Genomic DNA, 24,315 nt, shown 5'->3' with positions numbered 1-24,315 from the left:
CCTACAAGAAGGCAGGGTATAAACAGTGGATTTACATTAGATATATTTGTTGAACTCTGTGTCTTGGATTCTAGAGCATGATATTTGTATTTCATACCCTAACTACATCTACAGTAAGTTCACTACTGCATGTTAATCTTACAGATATGCAGTCTCACTAACATCCTTTTTCCAATGAATTTCAAAATGGAATGAGGGTAAGGGAAAGGAGGTAACAGTTTCCTATTTAATTTGTAACAGGCACATCCAGAACAATTACTGACTGAAAGGATAGAGCTAAAAAAACACCAAACTTACTAGCAAGTACTGGGGTAAGTTATTAAAATGTCACATAACAGAGCAAAGTATAATAGATTTATTCCATTCCAATGTTATATTTTTGCTCAAAAATAAGAAAATAAGCATAAACAATGCAATCTAGTCTTGGGGAGGGGAGGTGTAGGTGAGTGGTTTTGGGTTTGTTTTTAAAATTTTTGTAAAGGGCCACTTAACATATCAAATGAAAAGACAAAGCAGCTGTAGAGATAAAATTCTGTTTCTGGCACTATCACCAATTCACACTGCCCTTGGTTAAATACAAATGGAGATTGTATCATATATTCCCTCAGTTCCTCCTAAAGTTTTGAAAGATAGCCTTAGACTTTCAAATACAGCCATCTATGTAGGCACAAAAGCACCTAGTCTATCACTGGTAAAAGCTTTGGCTTCTCTTGAGTTTTCTCACCTCTGTCCTAGCAATATAAAGACATGAGGAAAGAGAGGAAGGCAACAAAGCAATCAGTCCAGTAAGGTTCTACACTTCCTATGTTCTGTGGTCTGGTGTTTCTTTAACATCTCCATTCAGTTCTGAGAGCATTTCAGCTCATGCCAGGATGGTGCTGCTGGAGATACAACTGGTAAAAAAAGAACCAGGGCAGGATTTCTCATTCTCTATCCTCTCACAAACTAATGTTGGGTGTATTTAATGCCTGAGGGTAGTTTCCTATGTAAACAATAGAACCCCTGAAGAAGTTATGCCAGAAAAGCAATGTACATTTTTCTGGATGACAGTCACAACTCAATTTGCATCCCTTTTTCTCTAGTAGAACTGAGAAAAAAAAAAAAAAGGCAGGAAAAATATTGCTTGTTAAGTGAGATATTATCTGTGTTTTCTGATTCTTGTATGGGTGCCGGATACTGTTTGGTTAAATGTATGTCAGCTCTCTCCTCATTTCAGAACTGCAACTGCTTGCCTCATGAAATATCGCTTTCAGGAGAAAAATAAACTGTGTAAACTTTGTGCTATTCACACAGTTCCTTTAGGAGTCAGACATGCCTGGATTCCCAGAAGTGGGAATGCCTGTGTGCACACAGTATGGCTCGCTCACATTGGTTTTATATTCTCTTGACCTGGCTCATCCTCACCATACTCAACTATAGCTGCATAAAGCACATGGTTGCTAAACACTGCTGTTGAGCTCAGACTGTTTATAGAGACCTGTTTTACTTCCACGTTAAAAAAAAACAAATCAAAAAGACTCCCCTCCCCCAACTACTCAAGTCACCTAATTCCATAGCTCAGAGAATAAGCTACACTTGATGAGCATTACTCACAGGGTAATAAACAAAAGTGGTTTTCAGCTGACAAGACAATTTGACACTCCTGAAACTGTGCAATTGTCTAACTGGTTCCCAATATATAGTAGTGTTCCCTCATCATGCAAGGAAGCATCCTAGAAGCATGTAGAACCCCAGGAAAGTCATTGTAGGTAGTAGATAACATCTCTATACTTTCTAGTGAGACCTTACTAGAATCTAATCTGACAAACTCCTTTTTCCAGAAGGCTGAGTTCACACGCAACCCAAATCACAAATGAAAGTAAATTAGCAAGTTCTTTCGTTGGCCATTTGTTCACAAATCCAGCTAACAACCCAATACAACTCATAGACTCTGCTCACAGAAGGCACCAGATGCTCAGTGACATGAACAGCAGGAAGAGTTCAAATCAGATTTTGGGTTTTTTTTCTGTAATCTGTTTATGTAGGTCTACCTCTTACTAGTGGTAAAATTCCTCTTATAGTACTTTTTTTTTCTTAAAAGAACCCCCTCACATCACAGAAGAGTACTATTCTCATCAGCATGATTAGCTAGAAAAGGTAATGGGTATAAGAAAGTGGTTCAAATCCTGGCAAACTTTGAGAGCTACAAATTATATACATAGGTATACATCATGCATATAGTAACTTATACACAAACTTTTAAGCAGTAAAGTTTCTTACAAATCTTCCCTCTTGAGGGGAGAAGCAGACCATACAAAAGGCAAAGTGTGTACCCTTCTAATCCACTCCTTGAATCAAGGTAGCATCTCCCACACTGCTCTTCCACATGTCAAAAGGAAAAAAAAGCAACACTCTGGTAAGAAGTAGCAGGTGCAGAGCTCAAATTAACACTGTTCTAAAGAATATCACAAAGGTTAGGTGAGGGGATCCAGGGAAGCCTGTGATGATGCAGACAAAGAGGTCAACTCTCCTGCCCCCAGGAGCTCACACAAGCAGGACGCTGTTTCTGCAGCAGGCAGAGAAGCTGTACTCAAATCATGATGCCTCTCACTGTTCCGAACGAATCCACAGGGATTCGTCTGCCTAAAGGATTAAACTCCCACTTCTTTTGTGCTAGGGACACATATGCTTCAAACATAGCATGTATAGGGCAGGTTTTATTTCAATTACAAATTTTTTCTGCATGTTACAAAACAGTAGTGGGTAAGTATATCCAGCTACAATTCTTAAATTGTTACTTCAGGAAAGGAATGCACAGGACTGACTAGGAATGACTGCCCTCTACTAAAAGTAACAATCTTCCGTTGGCATGAAGCATTATTATACTGCTGTTCTTTCAGACACAAAATGTCTTTTCAGTTTTCTGACAATATTAGAAATTCCAAGTTACAATTTTTGAGAACACTCCTCAGTATTTTCAGAAAAGAGGGAGTTTTTTTTTTTTTTTTAATAAATTGTGTTAATCTATTTCAGCAATATCCAGTTCACACTAGCCAGCCACACTATACTCTTATAGCTGGCCTCCAGGTCCTGACGCAGCAGTGCCCCAGAGCTGCCTGTTCAGAGCAGAACTCCCAAGTAGGTATCTGTCAGGAGTAGCCAAGCCTCAGTGACGTTGCTACTATGCTCCAGGCTGAACACTAGAAGTGAAAACTGAAAGCCATTAACCGTTGCAGCTGCCAGTATATTAAGGAAACCAGGAAACAGACTAACATGTCCTTTTTCAACTGTGGAACCCCAACAGTATGAATGTATGTTATCTCGCCAAGCTCATTTTAAGGGATTATTTTCCAAGGCAGTTAAGAGTAACTCTCCTCCCACTAGGAATATCAATATGGGGTAAGACTGCAAAATCCTATCCATGCCACTATAGGGCGAATTTTTGAAACCTAACTTCTGTCGTCTTGCAGAAAACCAGTTAAAAGTGCAAAGTCTCATTAAAGCCTCATGTCATTCTTTCCCTTTTTTTTCTTTTAAATGTTTGTAAGTAAAACTGAATCCTCTGGAAAAAAAAGTCAAATAATCTTATGTAGTAAATACAGCTTGTTTGTTTTTAATTAGTACTTGCCTCTCCCATCTGATGATTTTTTTTGTTCTACACTTACTTTGTAACAATCAGAATTTTGGGCCCAGGAGAAAGAGTGTAAACATACACCTGACCATGCTTCAGGCCATAGGTTTAATGCAAAATTACATATATGCTTCTATATTCGCTTGACTTCTTTATTTACCCAGTTCCTTTTAAAAAAAATTCCATGCACTGTCGAGTTTGATATCAAGTGATATCACTAATTATATCTCAATTCCCACTATTCTTTTAAAAAAGACCCATGGCAATTTTATTGACAACAGGAAAAAGATTGCTTATGAGAGAAAGATGAGCAGGAATTTAAGATTTTATTTGTAGAAGTATTTATTAAGGACCTCACCTGAAACCTGGGACATATCTTGAGCCTCATCTGTTTCCATTTTCTTGACGTTATCTGAGAAGAGAGTAAGCGCTTTAAGGTAATGCAAAATAACCCACATATACACATACAGAAAAAGAATAAAAACCTCAACCCCACACGCATAAAGAAGGAGAAAGAAGGGAAGAAAAAAAAAAACAACCCTTTGCTATTTAACTATAAGATTATCTGGGAAGAATAATGTATTTTTCTCTTTATTTCCTCCTTGCATTCTTGCTGGAGTATCAGACTGGCACAGACCTTGATCCTTTTAAAAACAGCATTACAAAGATTTATAAAAATATCATTACAAGCACAGGAGGACCAAATTTGTTATTTATTGTTAATTTCCTACTGCATAATAACCCAAAATGCAAACTGACTGCAACAAAATTAAGCAGAAAATTAAATGGCCCTGGGTCATTGTAGGCACAGAATTCATTCTCTTGGTTGATCCATAGTTATGTTCTTTCTAATTTACTGAGCATGCATCGATGAACCTTGAGTCAGCTTGGTGACACGCGTACAATCAGCAATCAAAAAACGAAGCAATTTGCTGAAGAATGTCTCATTTACCCAGGCAGGGCTGCATATCTGAGCAGCAACCACCACTACCACCATTAATAATGAATACATCTCCAGCCATAGCAGATGGGCAGAGCAGCAGCCGCAGACTTTGGCCCCTCGCTCGCCCAGGAGTCCTTCCTTCAGACCGCACCGGCCCGGCACTGCACAGGGGAGAAGTACAGCTCCCGAAAATAGCGAAACAAGCCCAGGAGGGAAAGGGAACCCGTACCTTCCTGTTTTGCTGACAGATGGCTGGCTCCCTGGTGTGGCTAGTTATACCGGGAAGCTCCTGCCCCCTGCTTGCGACACACCATCTTCTGAGGAGCCACCGACCAGTGACCACAAACACCAGGGAGATGCATGCAGAGGCTTAGTGGGGTAGAAACAAAATTCAGGTTTTCATTCAGAGAGAGACCCTGCAGGTGCCAAGACTCGAGCCCTGGCTGCTGACAGCTGGTGGCCTCTTGGATAATAGATGTGCTGCAGGAGCACATAGTCGCAGTGCACTCCACCTTGAAGTACAGTATGGGCAGCTGAGGTAACCTCAGGTGGGGAGGGGACAAAAAAGCCTGCAAGCTCTTTTATCAGTCAGGGTATGCTAGGTCATGTCTTCAGCTGGTGTGGCTGGCTTCACATCCTACCAAGCAGAGGACTTGGCTCTTTGCTGTTCCTTATAACTGAGATACCTGCCCCACCAACACTGTTTCCTGAAATTAAAGGAGTTACATTTTCTTGAGGCTTGGAAGCAGAGGAGGACATGACTTGAGTTCCTACAGGCTCCAACTTGCCTGAGCCTTTTTAGCCCAACTTCTATAATTTTTCTTTTTCATCCAAAAATCTTCAACCTGCTACTGAAAAAGCTGTAGTGGGAAAGAGCAATAGTTGTGGTGATATTTATTAACTTCCTAAATTTTATGGTCTTCTTACTTGCTTTGAATATCATCAGTACATCTGAGCTCCAGTACACTGCTTGCCTTTGGCCTTTGCAAAAGCTGTTTTCCTTTACCAAGTCCATGCTAGACTTGCAAAAAGAGAGTGTGTAGGCTGCAGAGCTGCAGACAGATAGGCTGAAGAACAGATTTTGGTCTACACAGTTTGCAAAAAACAAGTTTGGTATTCTCAGAGATTATTCTGCCTGTTGCATATGTACCATAGCACTACTTAATATCCAATCTTGTTCTGCCTTGTTTTATTCTGCTCTTAAACTTTAATTCCAGACAGGCAGTTTGTCTAACATCTATATATAATTCTCAGAAATTACTACAGCCATGCAAAATGCAAAAAGCCACCTATCACTCAACAATTTGCATCAGTTCCTATGAGACTGAAGAGCTTTTAATAGGTCCCTTTTTAATTTAGTCAGTTGAAAATGCACCTTCTCATGCAGGAGGGAAAATCCTATAATGGTATCTTTTTCAGTTACTGGAAACATACTGTATTTATGGCAGTTCGTATCATACAACTATGTTGGTATAGTATAGTCTCTTATTCCTCCCGTAAGCATCGCTGAACACAAAGGAAGAAAAGAAAAAGAAATACCTGTACAGCTATTATTGCCTTCAAGGGTCAACTGGCTACTATTAATCAGCTGATTACTACACATTCATCCACACATTACAGTGAACTCTAACCAACCAAAAAAAAGAACCCAAGAAAATAACCATCAGAAGGGAGCCACACTCATGAAGGGCACTTCATTCCAACTGCACCTGCTTTCTCCCTAGCGTTAGGGCTTCAGCAGGATGGGGAGTGACAAGAGGAAGAGATGGTAAAGGAGAAAATTTCTTTTATTTTCGTATTCCTGAACTTGCCTCCCTTTGGCATGACAAACTTTACGTTCAGCATTTCTACAACTTCAATAGCACAATTCTCTGCTGTACTCCTTTGTATCTCTTGCTGTCATTAGGCAGAATTCAGTTTGAAAGCACTTCCCAATTTTTAAATGGAGAGGTAAATTAGAGTATATAGTTTTGTTTTGGGGTTTTTTTTGGTGTTTTGTTTTGTTTTTTTTAATTGAGTTAACAGGAGTACAGTTTGGTTTGGTTTTGGGAGTGGTGTGGTTTTGTTATTGATTTGGGTTTTTTTATAGTGGAATACTTCTAGACTTGCTTTCAGTGAGGCCACATGCCCCTAGTTCTAAGAGATGACTTCAAGGTTTATCCTTGAATTAGGTGATTTTAGGACATTTGGCATAGCTGATCCATTTCCCCATGGATAAAATATGGAGGAAAAAAAAATACAGCTGGTGGAAAAGTGACATGGGAAAGATTGTCACTTAATGATTAATTAGAACAATTAAGCAGTTTTCTAAATGTAGATTAAGATCCACAGGCACTAAACAAATTGATAAAATCCTAAAGGGTGTTTTGGATCCCTCCCAGGGGAAAATTGTATTCTAACACTATAGTATCCTGTGGTATAATAATGAAATCCCATCCTAGATGAAATCTTCATCCTAGGCTTAATATTAGCAAAGAATACGTGACAAGGCACACACCCCCAATTCTGCAATGACTGCAATGCATCAGGTTTGGCTCTGACACTGTTAAAAGGTTTGTCACACCAGATTTGGGCATAAGATGTCTTGGGCTAATTTTTAAGCACTAACAGAATTTTTTTTCTTTCCCTTTGGTATGGTAAATCTATGAATAGGAAACTATACCCTGTTTTATCTTCCTTTCCTCCTCTGATGTCCCAGAAAGCAAGAGAGCCTTATGGACAGATATAAGGATTTGTACCAAAGTACCTACTTGAGATCAATTTGTAAATTAATAGATCTTTACAAAGAATTATCAAAAAGAACACTTGTTTAGAAGTGTTTGTGACATGAAACCCTAAATAACTGTATCTTTTGTCAAGATAAAGAATTGGTTTGCAATTTTTCATTTTCAATTCTATCTATAATACCAAATTTACCACTAGCATAAGCGGGTATGACTTCACTGTCTTCAATGCAGTCACATGTATTTAGGCTAGCTGCTAATGTAGAAGCCTAAAGCTAGAAATCAAAAGCTAGGTGGCCAACTGACTGAAGCAACATTGCTCTAATGAGCATACATAGCTCTCATTTGTAGCAGGAAAGGGACCAGTACCTACATGATAATAGATACTTTATTTATTGAGGAATCCAAGTAGCTTCAAAGTTTGGCCCCTAAGCTCGCTTCAAAATAGATTATTTATTCAAGTCATTTCAGGTACAGAACTCTAACCTGTGTGTTTTCCTTTTCAGACTTCAACTACCAGATTCACAAATGAAGCTGCCATAATGCTTTGGAAAATGAATGAAACATTGAAATCTTACACTAATTAACACACAAAACCCTCTGAAAATTTATGTTGATTTTGTTTTAAATAGGGAAACACCTAACTGATCACATTCTCATTTTTTTTTTTAATTTAAATTAGTTAGTGTTTGTCCAGGTTACTATCTTCATCCCAAAGAATATTTACTTTCGCTTCTTGCAACTCTCTCTATGTTACAACTTCTGCTATGTCTTAAGAATATATCAAAATACACTCTGTGAATCACTTATGTACTGCTCCATTTATACAATTACAATTGTCAATTACAACCAGAAATGAATTTGGGACCTTTAGGATTATGGGTAAACAGGAAGAAGGAAGAAGTAATTTCAAGTTCAACATTTTCTAATCTTTCAGATTACAGCGAATTAATTATTTGCAAGTCTTGGTTTATTATTTCATGTCCCGTTTCACAATGCAAATTCAAAAGTAAGCCTTCTTGTCAAAAAAATAAATGCTTAGCATTTATACAGTGTTTTATCAATTCAAATGCGTGAGCACATCAGTCCTCCTACAAACCCTGCTCTACTAGGATATTAAAAGACTGCAAGCTTGGGCCATTGATACAATTCAATGGAATGACCTAATTCAATGCCAAAGACTAGCTATTTTTTCTTCTTTGTTTCCCAAGGTACACGTGTATTCATGTCTCTGGGACAACACATGCTTCATGTTCACCACACTGGGACCTCACTTATAGTGTGGAAATCAAATTTAACATTTGTAGAGCCACTTTGGACTTATGCTAGCACACCTAAACTGAAGCTCTCCTTCCATCTACAGACAGCTCTACTTCCGGAGCTTCAAGGAGTCCACAAAGGTACACCACATTCAGCTGAATGTTTCCTAACTATTCGTAGGTGTAGCCTCTCTGAGCTGACAGAAAGGTCCCTGAAGGAAAACTTCTGTCTTGAGTGCACCCTGTGGGGGCACATACACTTTTCCACAAAGCTTCAGAGCAGAAAATAGGAGTGCTCACGACATCTGGAACAGGGGAGAAGAAAACCTCTACAAGAAACCTAGTGTTCTGCAGATGCTGTTGCAAATATAAAAAGAGAGGGAAAGGTGTTCCTAAGCCATGGCAGCTCTGAGTTAACTGTGATAAAACAAACAAGCGAAGAGGCAAACCTCAGCCTGGCTTCCACAGCCACCTTGGGGAAAGGGCTGATTTCTCAACTCCTGCTTGTGCAAGCAGCCCCACAGCAGGAAAATGGACTGCTCGCACAGGTCATTGGAGCAGCTGACCCTAACCTAACAGAGCACTCCTATGTGAGCACATCTCCTCGTTGTGGTCTTTGACATGTTTCATTGGCTCCTTGTCACATAGGCTGCAGCTTTAGCAAACTAAAATTCTGAACCAACAACCAAAACCATAAAACCCGAACCACTTTACAACCTAAACTCAAGCAAAGCTCCCTAAATAGGTCCTCGACTCAACCATCTAAGACACATAAAGAGAAGTTTAATACACAAATTAATATTACAAACTAGGGTGCAGCCTGAAAAACACAGTACCGTTGAGCTACGGTAGCCCTTAACATACTTGACAGAAGAATTTGCACATTAACAACAGGTTAGGAGTGATATGTATATGATTATATGTGTCATCGCTCTTTTGTATTTTGAGAGTTGCATCTACCTGCAGAAAAACACAGCTGCACTTCTAATTGCACCAGAGGGTGTTCACCTAGCAGAATCAAGCCTCTTGCATTCACTGAAGTTGATGAGTTTGAATGAATAACCAAGAAACAGATGAATAAACACAACTCTGTTAAAATATTTAATGTTTAGTTTCCCTTTAAACAAAGAACCTATTTTTTTTAATAGACTTTTAACTTCATAGATGAATGTGCTACATACAACTGGACATACAACAGGAAAGCAGTTAAATATGGGTAAATGGTAGCATGCATTGCACAATCAGTGGAAACACTTGAAGAAAAACCTCTGTGATCCTGTAAACTAGTTTTAATTAAAAGCATCAAATATCTCAGGAAGCAGATGATAATTAGCTTTATTATTGTAATGTAATATGCTAGACTTCGCAGTCTCCGTGAATGACTCAACTTCAGAAGCATTTTAATTCTATTTTTAATTTTCATCTCATCACACAGCAAAATTTAAATAATAGCTACAAAGATGAGGGCTGGTCATTTCTGAAAACTAAAAACTGAGAACCATAATAAGCACTTCAGTGTCTTTCCATTCCTGTGTATTAAAAAAAAAAACCTAAACCCAATTTGCCAGGTGTTTTAAATGACTGCATTAAAACAAACAAAAAAGGTCACAACTAGGTGGATCAGTTTCCCCACCTCTACACTAATTCCATATTCAACATTTGCTATAAAGTCTAGGGAGATGTTCAGTTTATTCAGCCATTTCTCTATTCTTGCTTAGTGTAAACTCTGGTTAACTACAGGAATTGACAATACAATTATGAGCATACAGTCAAATTTCAATGGAGAGCTTCTGTCTACAAAGTGAAGGAAGCACTGTAAGTCAACACACGAGATGAAGAAAAGAACACAAACAGTGCAGATGTGAAACATTTCTATCTTTGGCACAAGTAAAATTAATTTTCATGTTAGTGAACTATTGTGAGGGTGTAAAAAAAGTTGTTTCAAAGATCCTACATAATTGTCAGTTATTTGGGAATTCATTGTTAAAGCACTGATAAGTGACAAAAAGCGCATCTTGTATGTCTGTGTTTTCCATATGTACTCTTTTTACCATTCTACTGTGTTACTGCTGCATTACTGTAACAATTCATTATTAAAGGAGATAACTTTTTAAAATCCTTTCTTTTATTGACTTTGTGTGCAATTATGGGACTTGGTAACATTACAAATATGAAAAAGGTTCTTCCGTTCAAGGTTTTTAATTGCAACCAGAGTCATTGTAAATTGCTTCCACAATATAAGAAAAATATGAAGGTAATTTCCCTAATTAAGGCCACATTTTAACAACTCATTAAACCCTCATCTTTATTCGCTAAAAATCAAGTAGAAAGGTGAAATAAATTCACCATAACAAAGAAAATGCACACATTTTCATCATACAAAGTGACCAAAAAAAAAAAAAAGGTGAGGTGTAAATTAGGGCACTCAATCCAAGAATACAGCCCATTCTTGAGTGATCAAATTGAGCTCTTGGATATTCTTCCAGATGTAAAATTGTACTTTTCGTATCCATATTTTTTGTTGTTTTTTGTAAATGCGTAGGATGTCCTTAGCACAGTATATTTAAATACACAATACAGAAAACATAAAAAACATTAACAATCTCTTTATATCTAGAATTATTATTGCCAAGTATCTCCAACAATATATCAGTAGTTGATTTGTCCAAATTATAGGATGTTTCAATAATCCTATCTCACAATCACAGAACTGCTTCCTAATTTCCCTTCAAACTGTTCAATCTGTTACAGATTATTAAAGGACATTATCAGCCTGAACAAGCATATTAGAGATCTGTATCTAATCCCCTCCCCCTTCCCTCACTCCCAAATAAACCTAAAAATAATTCCTAAAATTACTATAATTGGAATGAATTAGTAAGTTTTTCCACACTATGTTTCAGTTAATTTACTCAGCTTTTGCAAATATTTTGGACCCAATCCACTCCAGACAACTCCAGATCTATGTTGCAATTCCTCCACTGTTCTCAGGAGTTGATACAAGCAGAAAAATGAAGCAATGCAGCGGGGAATCAGATCTATCTTACAGAGCAAGCTTCTTTTTTTACTGAGAAAGCTAGAGCAACTGGGCTCAGAAGAAGAAATTTAGGTCTTCCATATGAAATACACCACAAGGTAAGCTAAAGAAGTGGACAGTTCCTATTGCTTAAAAAACACAAGTTCAGTGTGACTGCTCTTTAAAAACTCCATTCTGAATGGTGTTTTGAGGCATTTATACAAGAAGCATGAACGTGCCATGCAGGTCCCAGACCTGCACTATCCTATCCTCATGAATTTGCAGCAGTATAAATAAAGCTAAAAACAGGTATGAATCTTTTCAGGACTAGGACCTACCTTTCCAGTCATCACACTATGTTGGTAGTAACCTGCACAGTGTAAAAAAAATCTGCAATCTCTCCTTGTTCACCAGCTTAAAAGATGGAGAAAGGTGTGTCTTAAAGATGAGGCTGAGGCAGAACTTCATGGGCTTTTCAGATGGATCATGAAATAACCTTGGAGGCTTACATGATCCCATTTAAAGTTAGGAAGCAAACAAAACTGTGACTCTAAGTTGCAGTTACATTTATGTGCAAATTGCAGATGTGGGAACACCAAACCACAGCTGAACTAGGAAGCTGGGAGTTTCCCACCTGAAGCTGAAGGCTTTGCTGGATAGTCCTAAGGAGAAAGAACTACCACAGCTACTTTGAGCAAGTGGAAGGCATTTAAAGTAACCTTCTGTTTAAAGCTTTCATAAAGCTAACAACAGTGAGGTCACCTGTCCTCAGCGTTCACACTCATCTCAGTGCTGTTCAGCTCTGGGGGGGTGAAGGGGCAGGATCTTTGGATTACAGGGAGGGAAAAAAAACACAACAAAAAAACCCAGTGAGGAATGGGTTTTCCCTCTTTTGAGTCTCGCATTGAGTTGCAAGCATTTAAAAACTCTTCCCAGAGAATCACACATCCAGAAAAACCCAATGACGGTCCTTACCTTCCACTCCTCAACTGACATAATATATTCCTAGTATCCTTCTGAGGGTATTTAGCAACTGCTTTTAACCAAGCAGTAGTTGTCCAGCAGCACAGCCTCCACTCCTCCCCTTTTTCCCTTTCTTGGTTTTTTTTTTTTTTTTTTTTTTTTTTGAGAAGGAATCTGAGAAGACATGGTTCTCCAACCTCTCTTTCTGTGTGATTTTATACTTCCTACAAAAGCGGGGTTTGTTGCTTGGGAGGGGAATTCCAGGGGAGCCTACTACAGTGCCAGCAGCACATCTCACCTTACCCTCGTAAGGATGCAACTTTTTCCAAAGATTCCATTATTGCCATGCTACAGCTTATCACTTTACTATGTTTTCTTTGGTCTAATTCTATTACTTTTCATAATAGTAGAAAGTAATAACTGGTCAAAATCTAATCAAGTACATATGTGAATCTTGACTGAAAAACAAAAAAATCACTATGGACCCAGCTCTTCCTGCACATAAAACAGGAGGCAAAAAAAATTAAATCCCACAAGTCATCAGTGGAAGCTTTTCCTGACAAAGAGCCACACAATTAGGCTGTGGTCCATGACTTTTGATAGCCTCTGGACTTTTAAAGCAAATGTTGCCAGAAATGATCTGCCAGAACAGCCAAGGGCATTCATTATGCCCTTGTTTTCTGTTGCTGAAATACAAACTGGACCCATTTCCTTCTTTTCTGCAAGATTGTGGCATGTCTGAGAAGGACCTAAGCTCAAATAAAATACGTCTGGTAATGTCTTTGGCTTGATTTTGGAGTTGGCCAATTTTAATGATGAGAAACAAGTTTTTTATTGTTGTAAAACTCTGTGGATCGATTCTCCACTTACACTTCTGCATTGCTATGCAGTGGAAGTGGCAAGCAGACCAGGTTTTTGGTATTAAGGATGACAAGAGAAAGGAAAACTGCTATAGTAACGCCAAGATGGAGACTACTGCATTTTTTTTTTTATTGTAAACTACATGTAATACAAATGAAAAATGTGTCATTCCTGCTTATATAACAAAACATGCAACCAGACCTTTCTCAGAGCGAGCATTGATGTCTGGGAGCTGAGGTGTAAAGCCACAGGTGTACAGCAAGCTTGTTTCTGCTGCAACTCCTAAGCATGGGACCTACTAAAAATACACCTACTCATCTGACTTTGAGTTAGGTAGCTAGCCACTCTGAGAAATACTCAGCTGAGATAAACAAAGCTTCTCCAGTTACTGAGAGAATGAAGAGCAAAGAGACAGGAGTCCTCTGCCCTGTCTTCCTGTCACTATATCAGGCCAGAGAGATCAGTGATCCCTCTTCTAATTACCAGGGTCCATCAGTCCTTCCCGACTAAATTAGAAGAGTCAGTGCAATTCTACATTGGGCCTCTGCATTCCTGTTGCCTTCCCTGGAAGCCGTACTAAGGAGGTAGAAGGCTCTCAGTGCATTAAGTTTGAAATCCTGGCTCTTGAGGATGTCCAGCACTTGACTTACATTGACTTCATTATGGTCAGTCTTGTCACTCAGTAGATAAACCTGCCTTCTTGTTTTCTATCTTAAGTTTAGGAAAATAATTAGGAAAATAATAATAAGCATTAGGAAATAATAAATAAAATAATAATAAGCATTAGGAAAATAATTTTTATTTTTTATAAAATTCCAGTATATCAAGTTCTGAGTTTAGACCACTTTACTCAGAGAAAAAGAAAAAGAAAAAGAAAAAGAAAAAGAAAAAGAAAAAGAAAAAGAAAAAGAAAAAGAAAAAGAAAAAGAAAAAGAAAAAGCGTGGACAGTCACCAATATTTGCCAGAAAATCTTTAAGGTTGAAAGTGAGTCTGGGATAACAAAAACATGAACTTAGGAAAGTGCAGAGCTCTGCAGTATTTTGGACACTTCCCTACACAATTTTGCTAAGGACGGCTATCATTTTAAGAGTACTTGGTCATGCAATTAGTCTACAGTTAGTTTCTCATGTCCACAGGCAGCTTTCATAAAGCAATAAAGCACACAGCCAAACTAAAACTTGGTAAAGCTTTGCTAAGGATTGTGATATCTTGAGGAGGGTGGGGGTATATGGCAGTCTAAGCCATATATCCAGTATTTTTTATTCAGTTTTAAAACAGTATTTATGATTTTAAACCAAAGCAGAGCATGTCAATACCAGAAAGAAGCTTCTGCAAACAATGACATCTTTTGGAAAAGAAACATAGTATGAACTACTGTATGCTGCTGTTACATTAACCCATGAAGAGGAAAAGTGAACATTTACATGGTTAACACAAACAAATCTGTTCTCTTTTTTGGGTTTTTTTTTTTTTTGACTTACAAAGAAGAGAAACAAAAATAAACAAAGTTACCTAAGGGCAAAAGTTTTGTTTGGAAAATGCAGAAGCAGCTACATTTTCATGCAAGAAAGCCATCCCATCCTTATTTATTCTATTTCATTGAGAATCTGAACACCTTAAAGTATGCAATTCACTAGCAAGGCAAGAGCCCTGCTGCAAGCCACTCAGAACATGTCCCTACTTAGCTAATTTAGGCAAAGTCCTTCCAAGTATTTGGAAGGAATTTTACTACTTATTTCTAAATGCAACATAATAATATAGTTTTTCTTTGTTATGCTTCTTAAGTGATTATTGAAATGTAGAGAGTTATATACTACATGGTACTTCAGCATGCATGCGACTTACAATTGATGTGAGCAGTCAACTGAAGCTAACAGAGTGCATCTTCTAAAGGATTTGGACCTAACAATGCGTTATTGCTTCCAATTTTAAAACTAGATTATTAAAGTCTAGCAAATGGGTTAAGATGAACGTGTGAAATATAATCAGGATTAGATACTCAGTTTACTTAATTTAGGTGGTTTTTGGATGGCTGGACAGTAAATGCATATGGATGTAACCTTGGTAGCATCTAGCTATTGAAAAGAAAAACACGTAGCCAGGAAACTCTCATTCTAACTCTGACTCCCAAAGTCCTCTGAAAGCATTATTTGCGCTTATTCGTGTAAGGGGACTCAGTGTAAGGAGAAAACAGAAAAATCAAGAAAGAAAAAAAACAAAGTTACATCCCTCTTCAATAATTTACATGGTTTAAGCCAGTGGGCATACAAATCTAAAAACTCTTGCATTCCACAAAACACCACTTTTTTGAGACAATTTTCAACCATAAACTACATTCCACCCCTCCCTCCTCCCGACACAGTATTATTAACTTTTAACAATTTTGAATGCAGAATGCTTTCCACAGTATCTATCAGTGTTACCATACCTTCTCGACCAAGGTAGAAAAGTAATCCAAGAAGCGATCAGGTTTCTCGAAGCACAAAATTAAAAGTTTCCTTAGAATCGACTGCTGCACTAGGAACTTGTTTCTTCACATACACAGTTTCTAACTACACACATCTTCTTTAATAACGACTACAGAGCGAAACCAGCCCTTCGACAGAAAGGGTAACTTTGCGGAGCAGGACGAAAGAAAACCTCACAGCTGTGACAGGCTGTATCGCAAAGAGGAAAACTTCTGGAGGCACCGCTATTCGGAAGTGAGCAACTTCTTTAACGCTGTTCCCCACAGGGGCTGCTAATTTTACAAGTTCCTAATGGTTTTTACAACCGCCACACCTTTCTCCCCTCTGCGAATTACCAGCGCCAGCAATTTGTACTCGGGCTTTGAATGAACCAAAATGCTTTAGCCCACTCGAGGAAGCGAGAACACCGCGCTCTGCGCCCGCTCTCGCGTAAGGGCAACGTTTTCACCGCCCCACCGCTTCCCTTTCCTTCGAACCGATGAACCCCTTCTCGGTCACCCCCTGACAGCTACTCATGTTAAGGTGGAGCTCCAAAACGCCTGGATTAGACACAAACTGCGGTGGAATGTTTTCAGATTAGAGGAAAGAAGAAAAAAAACCAAACCAAAACAAAATAACTCGTGAGATAGGGAGGAGGTGAAAAATAGGATGGGATGGAATGGGAAGACTTCCCTGTGGGACTCGCAGTCTCCCACTTCACGCTCCCGGCAACTTCGCCCCAGCAGCGCCGGCTCGGCTCGGCTCGGCGCGGCCCTCCTCACCTCACCCCACGCTGCAGCCGCTGCGGCTGACACTCCCCGCCTCGGGGGCTGGGGCCCGCCCGGGAACCCCCGCCCTGCAGTGCCTGCTCTGGCGGGTCCGGGGCGGGTGGGAGCTGTGGCGGCGCGGCGCTGCTCCATGTGCCGGTGCTGCCCCGCGAGCGGCGGCTCCGCGCCCGGTCCCTACCGCCCGCGCTCCTCTCCTCACCCTCCCCGCCGCCGCTTTACCTGCCGAGGCGCTTTACCGGGACGCCCCGCCGGCTGCGCTGAGCTGCGGGCGCGGGAGGGGGGTCGGCGCTCCCGGGGCACAGCTCAAGCGGCGCTGAGACTTGGCGGTCTGCAAACGCCGGAGGTGGCAGACGGCCACCTGTAACGCCTCGGAGCTAAGGCTCAAGGGTTGCATCGCCCTCCTTTATCTCAACCTGCTCACTGGCATCCCGTGGGAAATGTGTCCCACGCTTTATAAGCACCTGAATTTAAGTAACTTACTTAAAATCGGTGGCAGAGCCAGTCGCTGAAAGCCAGACCTTTCACTTCAGTCCAGAGGGCATGGTTAACCTGATGGAAAGTAGTCGTGTGCTTACAGATTAAGCATGTATACACTCCGTGGAGGATCGGGATCTCATTTTTGCTGTGCTTCAGTTCCTCTTCTGCAAGATGAGGATAATAATACTTCCTTTCTCACATCCTATCTTATCTGTGCTCTCATATTACAAAAAAATATGGGCATAACTTTATGCATGTGAATAATCTCATTGATTTAAAAGGGACAATTCAGAGATGCAAAGTTAAGCAAGCATGTAAGCATTGCAAAGAGCAGGGCCTTATAATGCAAGTCTTTGGAAAATAAATTGCCCACTAGTTACTAAAAATTTATACTGTACAATAAGATGAGTTCTCCAATGCTAAATTGGTCTTCTTTTAAAACAGAAATGGCAGGACTGTACCTAGGGATTTATTTCAGGCACTCCTTCTCTCAAAGAAGCTCTGCAGACATGATTGCTGTGTGCTTCACAAGCTAGGATAGTATCTAGGTGCACTTGAGATGAACCAGGTGTACCCAGTGCTTCTCAATTTATTTTTCTCACTGCCTCTTTTCAGGGATTCAGAACCATCCTTTTACTGTGACTTCTAAGCAGACTTTATGGATCTGAGAGGGTTGAAACTCAGAGACAAATTCTCCTCTCATTTAATCCAGAATACTCTCAATGTCTTCCATCAGGTTTGCATACAGTGAAAAAAGAGTATTTGATTGGTAGAATAACACCCTGATGAAAGGAGAGAGAGAAAGAAAGAGAGAGAGAAAGAAAAGAAAAGGAAGGAAGGGAGAGAGAAAGAAAAAAAGAAAAAACCCATTAAAAGACAAAAATATCCACAAAAAGGTTCCCCCACATGCTTAACAGTTAGTACCTGTCTCCAAGAAAATCCCAATGAGCTCTGCCTCAGTGGGACTGGGAAACACAGGCAGGGGGAGTTTTACTAACCACCTTTTTGAAAAATCTGGCTAACTCAAGGGAATGGAGCAGCATCTCATAGATAAGTGCATCCAGATATTTTGAAGTAAAAGGATGGACATTCCACTGAGGAATGTCACTTTCAGGAGCTGTTTGTTGCTCTCCTGTGCTCCTGCTGCCACAGGGCCTGCAAGGCCAGTGCCTCTCAGCATGCTTGAGCCTGCTGGAACACATATTTCTGATTTGGTATGTATTTTTAAAGGCAGATTTCACACCGTGCAAGCCATGATTTTGCATTAAACATTTAGTAAGTGTTTTAAGGTCAGAATCAATTTGCTGGACATTTATGAGCTGAGCTTGCTGAAGTCTTGTGAGACGTTAAAACATCTCCTGCAGACCAATGCCCTTTAAAATTACTAGCAGTGTAGCCACGGCAGCACTGAGCTCACTGCAGGCAGCCTGCTCTCATATACACCAAGGCTCCTACTGGGATAGTGGCAGTGGATAGTCTGAAGAGATCTCCACTGCCCCAGTGATACTTACCAATGCTCCTTCACACAGATCTGTTATGGAACAAATGTAGATATATACTTAGGCACTTGTCTGAGAAGCCAGATTCTACAGTCCTTTTCTTTTAGTATTTCCACTGACATTACTAGGAGTTTTGGATGAGCCAAAGTAGGTTGTAAAGAATGTAAGGCAGAGCAATGCATATGAAAAAAACAAAACAAACTCCAAACAAGTGACACTGCAGTTGTCTAATATACTACCAGCTAAATCTTATCTGAGAGTAAATGTACTGAAGAAACTTTTCCATTGGTATCAGGTTTATTGTAGGAAGTATCTAACAAGGCTCCACAGTGAATGGTTTCCTTCAGACTTGTTCTTAAATACAGATAGTAATTGTCATTGGAGGAAGTACAATGTTTCTACTGCAGTATATTACCATTTCCCATTTATTGTTTTCCTACAGCAGTCTCACCAACCTTAATCCTCAAAATGGACAGCATGCAACACTCATGATCATTCTGTCCAGTACCAGGTAGGTGATGATAATTAACTACAAAAATACAGCAGAAAAGTTTTGCAAATTGAGGATCAACAAAAAAAGATTTAAGCAGAGCATACATATTCTCTACAACAGCTGGAGTGTGCCAGGAGATGCTTCTCTTGTCTTTGCACCACAAGGTTTCTGTCGTAGTCCTAATTCTTCAGAAAATGGCACAATGACTAGAGGGTTTACTTGCAAGATTGTGAAATTGTTCGGTGAGTAGTTCTCATTCAGTTTGGAAAACAGAAGTCCTGATCAATATGAGATCAAGATTTGTCACCTGAAGGGTGGTAAATTTCTAGAGGCACAAACAGGTAAAAGGTGTTGTTTTGTATAGACAGAAATCTCCCTCAAACCATGATTTCTACCCTAGTACTAAATGTGACCAGCTTTGTTTCACAATTTGTACCCAGTCCCCCAGTTGCAAGAATGTGTCCTTCCCCTGGTCCTATTTTGATCTCAGGTAGCTCTTCATACTTTACAGTGCCAGAAGTGCTTAAGAAAGTATAAGGATCAGCAGCTATTTGAATACAACATAGGAAATACAGAACACTGTTTTCATTCTTCATAATTTTTAATAGATCTTTGTTTGTAATATTTAACCCATTAAACTGAAGTCTCCATTTTTTTAACCTCAGAAAAGAACCCTGTCACCTTTTAGCAAAGCTCTAATGCTTTTACCTCAGAAGCATCTCCAAGTTCCATAGTTTCCTCTCCTTACACATCATGGGCAATACCACCAGTGCTACTGATACATAAATACAAAATATCACCACTAGAATCTTCTTTCTTTCCCATCAGTTTGTCCATAGCATTTTCCTGTTTGCACCCCTGAGCTGACTCCTCAGACACTGTTGCAATGTATTTTGTCACTCATCTCTATCCTAATTTATCTTACTCTGGCTTCTCATTTTCCTTTACGCCATCTCTCCCATCATTCTCATTTCTCATTTACATAAAAGCATTTCAGACAACTGCTTCTATGCTTTTTTCCCACTTTTTCTCCACTCATTACCTCCTTGAACTCGGCTACAAGTCCCTTTGCTCTCTCCAGTCTATGTATTTTCCACTGACTTGAACCATACTACCATTTCTGAGTTACCTGAAAACAAGCACCTTGTTGTTTTGTATACGTCAGCCTCTTAATTCTTTATGAGCTTCTTATCTAGAGGCCAGAGAAACCCTTTGTGCCTTATGGACACTACCACAAACACAAGATAAGTAATTGTTGTAATAACGCAAGGAAGTGCGTATGACAGCTGATCAGATATGTGAGATTTTAATCTGTATGTAGGTGAAAGAAGGAAAAAAGAATAACAATTTGTCATCAGTGGCTTTGTGAACTTCTTTCCATTTTAGGAATACTAATTGCAAAGAGAAGGGTTTTAGTTCTTTAAAAACACAAGTGTGGTTTACACTAAGGAAGTGTAACAGCCTGAATATGACTACAGACAGTTTTTTGGCAACAAGGACAGGTACATATTTGTATGACCAGTGACTGACTAACTGAAGTAGAACTATAAAGTTGAATGACATTTGCTATTCAACCTGGAACATCTCAAGTTTATAATGCTTATGTCTTGATTAAAGGCTACTCAGTGTTGTCAGAGACACGGTTACGTATAGCAATATTTGAGTGATTTAGGAAGAGGGAAAGACACAACTTTCTTCTGCAATAAGAAAGTTCTGACTGTAGAAGACTAAGTCACTGTATATGAAAACATGACATGTAGGATTTAGTCCAATGTAACTGAAACCAAACTTCTATCTCTCTGTTCTGAAATAGTCACTATGGCCTATGGAAAAAAGTTTTGCTGCTTCAGCTGTTTTAGATGACAGGACTAGTTTATGCTTGTTTTTTGTATCTAGTTTTACATAGAATATACACAAAATTCAACTTCCAGTTACATCTGGAGACATCTAATGAAGTCCAATAATTACTCTAGACTGCCAATGCTATAAGTGCAAACACAAATGCTTTATTCAGAGCTACAAATGTAAAATTATTTTATATTTCTCTTAAAATGCCTCAGAGTAGCACCACAGTAATTTCTGTACAAATACATAACCATAGGCTTCCAGAACTCTTTGATCACAAGGGAAAACATTCTGGCAACAAGGACAATGAAGATGCAGAAACATCTATGAGGAAAGGCTAGGAGAGCTGGGACTCTTCATCCTGGAGAAGGCTCAGGGTTCTTAACAATGTGCCTAAATATTAGATGGGAGGGACTGAAGAAGAGGGATCAAGGCTCTCCACAGTGGTGCTCACTGATAGGACAAAAGACAATGGGCAAAGGAAACTACACCTGATCACAAGAAAGTACGGTTTTTACTATGAGGTTGTTCAAACACTGAAACAGGTTTACCAGAGGGATTATGGAGTCTCTATCTGTAGAGATATTAAAAACTCATCAGGATGTGGTTCTAGGCAACTAGCTCTGGCTGACCCTGCTTGAGCAAGGGGATTGGACAAGATGATCTCAAAAGCTGATGATTGGAAAAAGGAAGTCATCTGCTTTTCAGAGATCATTAAATCTATGTCATAAATCTGAGAAGAAAAATGTCCTATCATGTTATCTTCTTACTCATCACTTCCAAGTTTGTGAATTCATGAAGTATAGCTATAGCTGTACTTCAGTTAAACTTTCTCAAGTAATTTTCCTTTTGGAAGAGGGGTAAAACTTTTCTGCACGTACAAAAGAGGCTGAACTAAGAGGGATTGTCACACTTCCTTTGTGCTATCCATTGCATCTGAGGTACAAAGAATTTCATTTTATTTTCCCCCTCACATATGTCATGGAGATGCTATGGCTGGCTGTCTACAGGGTGAAGATCACAGTGGTTAGGACCTAATCTACCCAGGCAGAGATGAAGATGTCCCCAAGCCTACTCAGATACCAGATCTATTCCGCAATCAATATCATTAATCAGGCATTTCTCCACTAATAGAGTTGTGTTAAGAGCTGACAAGTATTTCTCTTGAGAGACTACTGAAAAAATTAATCCTACCTGAGAAAGTAGTTGGAAATAGGAAAAATATATAAGTCCATTTTTGTATGGTCTAAATCTTGATTTAGTAAGATAAAGAAGACATTAGACATTCAGAATGATAGTTGACAGGCAAATGGATAATTCACACTTTTCCTCAACTGCTTTTATGAATATGCCCTAAAAATTCTTATGGACAGACTAAAAAATTCTTTCCACACTGTCTACTAGGAGGCAGAAAGCAATGGAGAGTTGTGTTAATGAACCAATGACTGGTAATAGATATTTGCTTTTTCATTTTATTTAGGAGCCCTTTCTTAAAGTCTCTGGGCTATTTTTTTCAAATCACAAAGCTCTAATGAAGTCAACTTAGAAGGATTCAGAAGTATATTATATTTGATTTTCAGAATGACTAAACTATTAATAGGGCTGCTAATACTTGAAGGATTGATCCAACTTCACCACTCACAAAAACTTCAGTAAGAAATCCTGATTTTCCAAGTTAATTTATTACTGATAATGAGTTAGTGAAGATCTCTGAACAGCATTGCATGATGATTCAACAGTCTATTGTTTTATTTGATTATATAATTCATATAATTTTATTTGTGAACTGCTGGAAAGTGGTAGCAATATCATAGAATCATAGAATCATAGAATCATAGAATCATAGAATGGTAGGGGTTGGAAGGGACCTTTAGAGATCATCTAGTCAAACCCCCCTGCAGAAGCAGGTTCACCTAGATCAGGTCACATAGGAACATGTCCTGTTCCACTGCTCCATCACCCTTACAGTGAAATATTTTTTTCTTATGTTTAAGTGGAACTTTTCGTGTTACAGCTTCATCCCATTACCCCTGTTGCTAGCTACTATAGAAAAGAGGGATGTCCCAACCTCCTGACACCCACCTTTTAGATATTTATAAAGGTTAATAAGATCACCCCTCAATCTCCTCCAGACTAAACAGCCCCAATTCCCGCAGCCTTTCCTCATATGAAAGATGCTCCATTCCCCTGATCGTCTTTGTGGCCCTGCACTGGACTCTCTCCAGAAGTTCTCTGTCCCTCTTGAGCTGAGGAGCCCAGAACTGGACACAATACTCCAGATGAGGCCTCACCAGGGCAGAGTAGAGAGGGAGAAGAACCTCCCTTGACCTGCTGGCCATATTCTTCTTGATGCATCCCAGGATGCCATTGGCTTCTTGGCCATGAGGGCACATTGCTGACTCATGTTTAGTTTATTACCAATCAGGACTCCCAGGTCTCTCTCTGCAATATTCGTATTATAGTGAATCTAGTATTCATTCTGTGAGAGGTTTGCTTTCACTGAACATTTTTATTAATAAAATTCAATCCAACTTTACAACATGTCCACTCATTGTGATCCTGAAAACAACACTGGTATCTAGGAGGTCTGCCATCTTCTACAGACTTCACCTTGCCTAGGAGACTGTCTCTATATAGATAGTGATGATTTGTAGCTTCTGATACTTGCTGCACACATGGGCCAAATACCCTGAGTCTGGAGAAACAAACCCATTTTAAGTGAATTATATTCCTTATCCTTGTGCTTTCCTATTCCAATGTGTTTTAATATAGCTGAGAGTTTACATCTCCTCTCTGGATTATCTTACTTATAGTTAATGATGCCAGGTATGTGGTCAGAGTGCAGTTGTCTATCACTTTTTTTTTATTAGCAAAGACTTTCTATTAAGAGATACAAGGGGGAAACTTTCTTCTGTAACAAAGAGAGCAATAAAGCAAGATCAGGAGGTTATTGCTGCAGTTTACAGGCAAGAAGCTTGGACAGTGTTCACTGTGCAGTTTTGAGTGAACCATTCATTCTCTTTGTACCATAGGTCTGTGGAGAAAACAGCAGTATTAATGCTTCTTTATTTCAAATGGGTACTCAGAGGACACAATAAACATTTTGAAAATCTCGGAAAGAGTGATAAAGGAATCCTTTAAAAGGGCATGTCTACAGGGCAGACTCAAGCTTCTCTGCCTTCACTTTGAGGTGACTCGATGACAAGCCATTTGTGAGTTTGCAGTGGATTAACCTTGGACGGCTGTCAGGTGCCCACCAAGCCTCTCCCTCACACCCCTTACTCAGCAGGACAGGGAGAAAATAGGATGAAAAAGTTCATCAGTTGAGATAAGAACACAGAGATCACTCACCAGCTACCATGACAGGCAAAACAAACTCAACTTAGGGAA

The 24,315-nt window shown here is 39.3% G+C and overlaps 1 protein-coding gene across 11 annotated transcripts in view; it reads right to left on the bottom strand.

Annotated features, from left to right (window-relative positions):
- IKZF1 (IKAROS family zinc finger 1) overlaps window positions 1–17,174 on the bottom strand; it is a 69,088-nt gene extending 51,914 nt beyond the window's left edge. For 5 of the 11 annotated variants that reach the window (XM_061994743.1, XM_061994732.1, XM_061994740.1 and 2 more), the window contains exons 1-2: window positions 4,563–4,703; window positions 3,969–4,022 (exon numbers count right to left, since the gene is read on the bottom strand). In XM_061994743.1, the coding sequence (XP_061850727.1) occupies window positions 3,969–4,022; window positions 4,563–4,632 (124 nt within the window). In that variant the 5' untranslated portion in view covers window positions 4,633–4,703. The other 6 variants (XM_061994736.1, XM_061994734.1, XM_061994733.1 and 3 more) reach the window with 6 other exon arrangements.
- Window positions 17,175–24,315: the final 7,141 nt, after the last annotated feature.

The sequence above is a fragment of the Colius striatus genome, chromosome 4, assembly GCF_028858725.1.
Source record: "Colius striatus isolate bColStr4 chromosome 4, bColStr4.1.hap1, whole genome shotgun sequence".
NCBI lineage: Eukaryota > Metazoa > Chordata > Aves > Coliiformes > Coliidae > Colius > Colius striatus.
This window is presented reverse-complemented; position numbering and strand designations above follow the sequence as displayed.